We start from the raw sequence: 9,406 nt of genomic DNA, 5'->3' as shown, positions 1-9,406 counted from the left end.
TCCATGCACGCGGAATATTACAATTTTTTTCCCATTGTAACCTATCTTTATAGTGGCAGACATTATAATAAATCAAATTTTTCGGGGCAATTATTTAGAACCCCTTTAGATTAATTTTAAAAAATAGCTTTTAAATAAAAAATTATTAAGTTAAATTAAAATGAATTTAAGTTAAAAAGATATTTGACTTATTTTAAGTAATTTTATACTTATCTTTAAGTTGTTTTTTGACATTGTTAAACACTTTGTAACTTATTTTAAGTTATTTTTCATATTTGTCAAACACTTCGAAGTCAAAAACCGACTTACGAGTTGATTTGATCAACTTTTAAGTCATCCTTAGCAATTATAATATAATTAGTGATTATATTTACATATTTATAACTAGAAAAATAATATAATATGAATACTTATAATTACCGACATTCTATATAGATATTGCTAAAGACTTAAGCAAATATAAATGTAGTAACTCACCTCAATTGCCATTAAATATAGTTGCAACAAAATAAATATTAGAAGAAAATTTTATTGTCACTTCATGTTTATTTTGTAACCTTAATAAAGAAAAGGGAGTGTATCCAACTTATAGAATAGTATCATATATATTCGCATCAATCTTTTAGATGTTGTAAAATGAAAATCTTGATCAGAACATATCTTATGGACATACGCATGCATAATGTACAAATGGAAAGAATTTTGGCTAATATTCAAAATGGCTCAAGGAAGAGAAAAGGGTCATTATTATCTCGAGCTCCAAAGGCCACATATATCACATCGGTCGAGAACATAATTAAATAATAAAAATGTGCTATCTCTAATAGTTTAAGTTTTTAATGAGATAATCACATACTTTAACAATATTCTTTCAATGTATAAAAATATTGTTTGGAATGACGGTTTTACATGGTACGTACCATATAGAATATTACAGAAAGCCACAACATATGAGATAGTTGATGTCGCGACCCAAAAGCCGAGGTCAGTGGCAGAGTCAGGATTTTCACGAAGGGTGTTCCCCTGTTAAAGTGAATCTGTTCTTCTTAAAAAGTGGGAAAAAATTGCTAGTAGTGAAATTCGAACACACAAACACTTAAAGCTTTCGTATCTATACTCTTTCAAGGCGCCTAAAATCACTAGGCTACATCGTATTGTTGTGTCAAGGGTGTCCAAAATATGTTATTTAACAACTTAATTTACTATTTACTTGTATTTACAGTATAATATTCCGACAAAGGTGTCCAATTGGACACCCTGACACAAGTGTGGCGACGCCACTGGCCGAGGTCATGATGCTACACATCCCGAGAATTCCAAAATGATGTGTAAGTTGAAAGAAATACATATACGAGACTCCCAAAGAGAAGTCAGGCCACAAATGATAGAAAAACAAGCAAGAATATCTCAAAACCTGATAGCATAAGTATAAAGAGCAGCATCTAATACATTTTTAAAATTTGAGATACATCTCAAATCTTCAAAAGGAATAAAGATTTTTAAATATAGATGGAGACTAATGGCGATGTGAAAGACATAATCTAACTCTATCGATCAGTTTGCAAGTTCCCTTCTATCCTTAATTAATTTTTGAACTTTTAAGGATAATCGAGTCGTAGTGATTCCCAACCATTTTATTCACATGTTATGGTTGTGTGAGTAAAATTTTCACCGTTAACCAAAGATTTTGAGTGAGTTTGGATATCAAATATATGGAAAAAAAATTACACTTAAAATAAGTCAATCCAAATAGACGAACTATATTCAATCAAAGTTTACACTCTTGGATGATCTTTAGAAATGAAGCACAGATGTAGTAATTAAGTGATCAACATAACAATATTATTGCTTAAAATAAGTTAACAAGTACATAAAGTATAAATTAAATGGGAGAAAAGAGGACAACAACTAGCTACCAGTATATTAAATATTCAATAACTGGCTATGTTATCTATTTTTCTAAACGATGACAAATATATAGTTTTAATTATACCCAAATGGCTTTAGCCCTTATAAGCAATTGCTTGAGCTTATTACCCCTTAAATTAAGGCTCATTATCTCATTTGAACCACCCACTAATTCTTTTCCAATGAACACTGCTGGCACACTAGGCTTACACCCTAATTCAACCAATGCTTTCTCCATTTCCATCCCATTTGAAAGTTCATCAAGCTCATAAATCGTAGGGTTTGCACCAAAACTACGAATTAGGGTCTCAATGCTGTGAGATATGCAACAATTACTCTTAGTGAAAATGACCACTGGACTTTCACCTCCCAACTTCATCACACTTTCCATTTCAACAAATTCGGAAAATAAAAAGTTGTTATAATGTTTTCTTCTTGATGATTGAAGGAAGATATTGTTTTGGGAAATTTGAACTTAAATGAAGCTATATATAAGGGATTAAAGGTGAGTGTGGGAAAAGTTTATACGTAAAATATCCAAAGCATTTTGGATCATTATTGCAATTTAATATTTACATAAACAAAAAAGACATGATATTTGGCTTATCCACATGGAGGCTTAAGCAGCACAATCTAGACAACATGGTCCTCAAGATGGAAAAGGAAATCTAAAAAATTATTCCCTAATCAATATATATATATATATATTATTATTTGACAAAAAGGTTTTCCTTTTTTTCTAGTTCTGTATATTATTGTTTACATTCTCGTAAAATAAATATGATTTTTTTTCTTATTTGGAATTAAGGTGATGGGGTTCAATGTAATTGTGATACATTAGATAAATTCTACGTCAGCAAAATGCTGATGAGATGTTGGACATATAAGAAAATATTTTTTTTTCTAATCGTCAAAACGCCTACACCGTAAAAGGGAATGGTGTATATGTGTCACCCTTACTAAATTAATGAGAGTTTTTGGTCAAAAAATATCCTTCAATTGTATTTCAAACATAAATTATATTTTTAAAGTATTATTTTTAACAGAAAAATCTTTTAACTATATCTCAAACTTAAATTATATTCTTAAAGTATCATTTTTAACAGAAAAACATCCTTTAAGTATTTGTAAGTGAACGACTTTCATCTTTTTGTTAGATATTATCAAAAAATTAAGGAATTTTACAAAAAATGAGTAGTTAACGTGACTATCAACAAAAGTTATTCTTGAAAATTTCATTACTTTCTACAAGAAGTTCTTTAAAAGTAAATCTTAGACATTGTTAGTCATGGAAACTAAAAATGATTGGAAGGTCTGAGTGTACATGAATTGCCTTTTTCGTAAAAAAAAGTTGAAGATTAATTATTTTTACCTTTTTCTTGACCAATTAAATGAATAGATTTTCGGGTCAATCTAATATGAAAGTGACCAAAATATTGATTATGTCTCATATTTGAGTTTCATTCTGCATTATTAGAAGCGGAAGTCTCCAACAAATGTCTTTTCTAGCATATTCAATTGAGAAGAAACATATTTAAACTAATAATATTTTTAATTAAAATTACATAAAAAATGAATTGAAAAAACGGTCAAATTAAAAGATTTTGCATAATTCTTAACTCAATTACGAAAAAGTTCAGGATAATATTCTTGGCATATTTAAGAATAATAATTAGGAAGGGATGACTTAATTTTTGTGGGATATATCGATTAGTTTTCTGATAAATTCAAGTAGAAGGATGAAAATTGTTTACTTTAAAATACTTTAAGGATGCTTTCTGCTAAAAATGATACTTTAAGGATGTAGTTTAAATTTGGGGTATAATTAAAGAATGTTTTCTGCTAAATATGATATTTTAAGAATGTAATTTAAGTTTTGAATATAATTGAAGAATGTTTTTGGCCAAAAAACTCACCAAATCACAAATGGAAAAAACAAGAGAGATTGCATGTATAAGGAAAAAGTGTAGCCCCTAATTAATGGTAAATTTTAAGGTTGTTCGAACATAGATTCAAATCGGACAATATCACTTGTTGGGGGCCGATACTAATGGTATCACAGTCAATGATAGGACAAACATCAATATTTTCGATAAAAACACAAGCGATGATAGTGGAACAAATTTCAATATGGTTAATGAGCTCATAGGTTGGGGGGTATGTAAGAATTCACTAATGCTACTTGGAGAAAATGAATTGAGAAAACATTTTTTTACCTTGTGGGTGTGTTTGGTATGGATATTTTCCATGTGTAGGTATGTTAAATGTTTGGAACATATTTTTTAAAGCAACTCATTTTTCTCAAATTTAAGAAAAATAATTTTTCTTTCAAAATTAAGAAAAATATTTTTCAAAACTCTACTTTATCCTTTAATTTTTTTCTTATCCTATCCATACCCCGTACCCGGCACTTTCCATTAAAAAAATTGAAATTTTCTTATTTTTTAAATTTCAAATATAGTTTGGGTGTCGGGATAAAGTCCTAGATCAAATATTGGTGTTGACTTTTTATCAAAAATTTGTTGAATGCCTTGAATCGGACCCGTTACAACAGAAAGAACGGGGGTCTCGCTACCTGTTAGGGCGTAGCTTAGCACTATATATAGACGTTATGGCAAACCCTATTCTGTATTCTGTTCTTGCCTCTCCATAATAAAACTGCTCCCCCTCTTCCCGTGGACGTAGCCAATTTATTGGTGAACCACGTAAATCTGTTGTCTTGTTTTTCGCGTTTATATTTTCTCGTATTATCTCGAATTCCGCATATCAAATTGGTATCAGAGCCTCTCGGTTAATCGGTGTTCTTGGAGAATTCGAGATGTCTGCTTTGAACGTGAAAATCAACAAATTCACAGGGAGGAACAGTTTCAGTTTATGGCAGATCAAGATGCGGGCTTTGTTGAAACAGCAAGGCTTCTGGGCGTCGTTGTCGAAAGACAAGAACGCCGTCGTTACTCTTGAGATGGTGATTCTGGAGGAAAAAACGCACTCGACGATCATGTTGTATCTCGCGGATGGCGTCATCACGGAGGTCTCGGATGAAGAGACTGCTGCTGGTCTGTGGTTGAAGCTGGAGAGTTTGTACATGACAAAATCTCTAACCAACAAGCTGCTTCTAAAACAACGTCTATTCGGTTTACGAATGGCTGAAGGTACACAACTTAGGGAATATTTAGAGCAATTGAATACTTTGTTATTAGAATTGCGTAATATCGATGTGAAGATCGAGGATGAAGATGTTGCCCTGATTCTGTTAGTATCTCTCCCACTGTCGTTTGAGAATATTGTTCAATCGTTCATTGTTGGGAAAGATATTATTTCGCTGGAAGAAGTCAGATCGGCCCTTCATAGCAGGGAATTACGGCATAAGGCTAACAGCACAAGTACGGACATACAGCCTTCCGGTCTGTTCACCAGTAGCGGAAAGGGAAGGAAAAACGGCGAAAACAAAAATAAGCCGATGTCGAAGGGTGCAAAGCCGGATGATGTTTGTAATTACTGCAAGGAGAAGGGACATTGGAAATTTGATTGTCCGAAGAAGAAGAAGCAATCGGAAAACAATCAGTTTCTGCTGCTGTTGCTGAAGAAGACACAAATTCTGAAGAAGACATTGCCTTAGTTGCGGATGAGCACACTCATCATTCAGATGTGTGGGTTCTCGATTCTGGGGCATCATATCACATCTGTCCTAGGAGAGAGTGGTTCACGACTTATGAGCAGGTAAACGGAGGCAGTATCTCGATGGCCAAAAGTTCTGTCTGCAAGGTGGTTGGGACAGGCTCGATCAAGATAAGGACACATGACGGTAGCTTCTACACATTGAACGAGGTTAGGCACGTTCCATTGATGACGAAAAATCTGATATATCTCAATTTTTTGGATAGCAAGGGATTCAGCTGGTCGGGAAAAGATGGAGTCTTGCGGGTCTGGAAGGGTTCAAATCTGATTATGAAAGGTGTCATGCGTGGTACTTTGTATTTTCTACAAGGTTCCACGGTTACAGGTTCAGCCCATGTTGCATCGTCAGAAATTCACCAGGAGGATATGACTAAGTTATGACACATGAGACTTGGTCATATGGGTGAAAGAGGGATGCAAATTCTATCAAATGAGGATCTTCTTGCTGGTCATAAGGTTAAGAGCCTAGAGTTTTGTGAACATTGTGTCTTTGGAAAACTACATCGCAACAAGTTTCCAAAGGCCATTCACAGAACAAAAGGCACACTTGATGACATCCATTCTGATTGCTGGGGTCCATGCCGTGTTGAGTCTTTGGGAGGCTGCAGATTTTTTGTGTCCATTATTGATGACTACTCAGGGATGACTTGGGTGTACATGATGAAGCATAAAAGTGAAGCTTTCCAGAAGTTCAAGGAGTGGAAAATTTTGATGGAAAATCAAACAGGGAAGAAGATCAAGAGGTTGCAAACTGATAATGGGCTGGAATTCTGCTGGTCTGAATTTGATCAATTATGTAAGGATGAAGGGATTGCTCGACATCGTACAGTCAGAAATACACCACAGCAGAACGGTGTAGCTGAGCGGATGAATCAAACACTTCTGGAGAGAGCAAGGTGCATGCTCTCTAATGTTGGGCTAGATAGAAGATTCTAGGCAGAAGCGGTTAGTACAGCTTGCTACTTGATTAACCGCAGACCACATACAGTCATACAGTGCAAGACACCTATGGAGATGTGGTCAGGAAAAGCTGCTGATTATTCAAATCTGAAAGCTTTTGGTTGTACGACTTACTATCACGTCTGTGAAGGTAAGTTAGAACCAAGAGCTAAAAAGGGAGTATTTGTGGGCTACGGAGATGGAGTGAAAGGTTTCAGAATCTCCGGCAGAAAAGAGGGTTATTATGAGCAGGAACATTGTCTTTGATGAAAGTTCTCTGCTTAGAACCTTTGTGAAGCCTACAACTACGTCAAAAAAATGGGAGTCTTGATAAACAGGTGGAGTTTCAAGTCATTTAGAACGAGAGCGATTTGAAAGAACCTGAAGAGGAGAATCAAGAGCCACAGACAGAAACTGATATTCCAGAATCTATGCCATCAGATATCCATCGGATTATAGCTCATGATCGGCCAAGGAGGGTTGGAGTTCGGCCACCTACGAGGTATGGTTTTGAGGACATGGTGGGTTATGCACTGCAGGTTGCTGAATAGGTAGATACATCTGAGCGGTCTACTTACAAAGAAGCCATTTTAAGTCCTGATTCTGAAAAATGGTTTGCTGCTATGGGAGATGAGATGGAGTCCCTACACAAGAATCGGACTTGGGATCTGGTCATACAGCCTTCGGGAAGAAAGATTATTACTTGCAAATGGGTTTTCAAGAAGAAAGAAAGGATATCACCAGCAGAAGGAGTCAAGTATAAAGACAAGGTTGTTGCTAGAGGTTTCAACCAAAGAGAGAGAGTGGACTACAATGAGATCTTCTCACCAGTGGTCAGACATACTTCCATCCGAGTGTTACTAGCGATAGTTACACATCAGAATCTGGAGCTTGAACAACTTGATGTGAAGACAACATTTCTACATGGAGAGTTGGAGGAAGAGATATACATGACTCAGCCGGATGGTTTCCAAGTTCCAGGGAAGGAAAATCACGTCTGCAAGTTGAAGAAGTCCTTATATGGACTTAAGCAGTCTCCAAGGCAGTGGTACAAAAGGTTTGACAGCTATATGGTGAAGTTGGGCTATACTCAGAGCTCATATGATTGTTGTGTCTACTACAATAGGCTCAAGGATGATTCATTCATCTATCTAGTGCTTTATGTAGATGATATGTTGATAGCTGCAAAGAAGAAGTATGACATTCAAAAGCTGGAGGGTTTACTTAGTGCTGAGTTTGAGATGAAGGATCTGGGAGCCGCTCGGAAGATTCTAGGGATGGAGATCATTAGAGACAGAGAGAGAAGGAAACTTTTCTTGTCAAAGAGAAGCTACACTCAGAAGGTCTTGGAGAGGTTTGGCATGTCTTCATCTAAGCCTATTGATACCCCCAGTGCTGCCAATATCCATCTCACTGCGATGTTCGCTCCACAGTCAGAAGAAGAGAAGGAGTATATGTCACGAGTTCCTTATGCCAGTGCCGTAGGAAGTTTGATGTATGCTATGGTCTGTACAAGGCCAGATTTAGCACATGCAGTCAGTGTAGTGAGCAGATTCATGGGAAAACCAGGGAGAGAACATTGGCAGGCTGTGAAGAGAATTTTCCGGTACCTTAGAGGTACATTTGACGTTGGTCTCATTTATGGAGGTGATACTCAGTGCTTGGTTACTGGCTATTCTGATTCAGACTATGCTGGAAATGTTGACACAAGAAGATCGATGACTGGCTAAGGGAGGATCTGTCGTTAGTTGGAAGGCAATTTTGCAACCTACAGTGACTTTGTCTACTACGGAAGCGGAGTACATGGCCTTGACAGAGGCTGCAAAAGAAGGGATTTGGCTGAAAGGGCTGGTTAGTGATCTTGGTCTGCATCATGATCAGGCTACGGTGTATTGTGACAGTTTGAGCGCAATTTATCTAGCCAAGGATCAAGTCCATCATGAGAGAACCAAGCATATTGACGTGAGGTATCATTTTCTGAGAAGTGAGAAGAGAATCAAGGTGAAGAAAGTAGGAACTGCTGATAATCCTGCTGATATGTTCACAAAACTGGTTCCACAGAGCAAGTTTCAACACTGTTTGGACTTGCTCAACATCAGAAGCTGTTAATTGCCCTGCGGGGCAATTCTGAGGAAGAGGAGAAGGCCTGGCATTATCATAGTGCGTCTAAAGAATCTGTTTGGAGAATTCAAGTCAAGGTGGAGATTTGTTGAATGCCTTGAATCGGACCCGTTACAACAGAAAGAACGGGGGTCTTAAATGTTTGGAACATATTTTTTAAAGCAACTCATTTTTCTCAAATTTAAGGAAAATAATTTTTCTTTCAAAATTAAGAAAAATATTTTTCAAAACTCTACTTTATCCTTAAATTTTTTTCTTATCCTATCCATACCCCGTACCCGGCACTTTCCATTAAAAAAATTGAAATTTTCTTATTTTTCAAATTACAAATATAGTTTGGGTGTCGGGATAAGGTCCTAGATCAAATATTGGTGTTGATTTTTTATCATAAATTTGTTGAATGCCTTGAATCGGACCCGTTACAACAGAAAGAACGGGGGTCTCGCTGCCTGTTAGGGCGTAGCTTAGCACTATATATAGACGTTATGGCAAACCCTATTCTGTATTCTGTTCTTGCCTCTCCATAATAAAACTGCTCTCCCTCTTCCCGTGGACGTAGACAATTTATTGGTGAACCACGTAAATCTGTTGTCTTGTTTTTCACGTTTATATTTTCTCGTATTATCTCGAATTCCGCATATCAAATTTATTTTTCTAAAGAGTGTTTTTTTAGTCTCAAGCCAAAAATAAAAGGTATTTTCTAAAGAATATTTTCATTCACCAACTAAACATTAAAAAATATTTTTCATAAAATATTTTC

The 9,406-nt window shown here is 35.8% G+C and overlaps 1 protein-coding gene across 1 annotated transcript; it reads right to left on the bottom strand.

Annotated features, from left to right (window-relative positions):
- Positions 1-1,814: 1,814 nt before the first annotated feature.
- LOC101247308 (monothiol glutaredoxin-S1-like) lies at positions 1,815-2,383 on the bottom strand. The gene has a single exon (XM_004253293.4). The coding sequence runs from the start codon at positions 2,297-2,299 to the stop codon at positions 1,988-1,990; it is 312 nt and encodes a 103-aa protein (XP_004253341.1). The 5' UTR covers positions 2,300-2,383; the 3' UTR covers positions 1,815-1,987.
- Between the last annotated feature and the right edge of the window lie 7,023 nt (positions 2,384-9,406).

Source organism: Solanum lycopersicum, chromosome 4 (assembly GCF_036512215.1).
Source record: "Solanum lycopersicum chromosome 4, SLM_r2.1".
In the NCBI taxonomy this organism is placed as follows: Eukaryota; Viridiplantae; Streptophyta; class Magnoliopsida; order Solanales; family Solanaceae; genus Solanum; species Solanum lycopersicum.
The sequence above is the reverse complement of the archived record's forward strand: the minus strand, read 5'-3'. Positions and strand labels throughout refer to the sequence as shown.

Bases quoted from the DNA above. Each gene is read 5' to 3' on its own strand.
- LOC101247308 (XM_004253293.4), bottom strand. From the start codon at position 2,299: ATGGAAAGTGTGATGAAGTTGGGAGGTGAAAGTCCAGTGGTCATTTTC.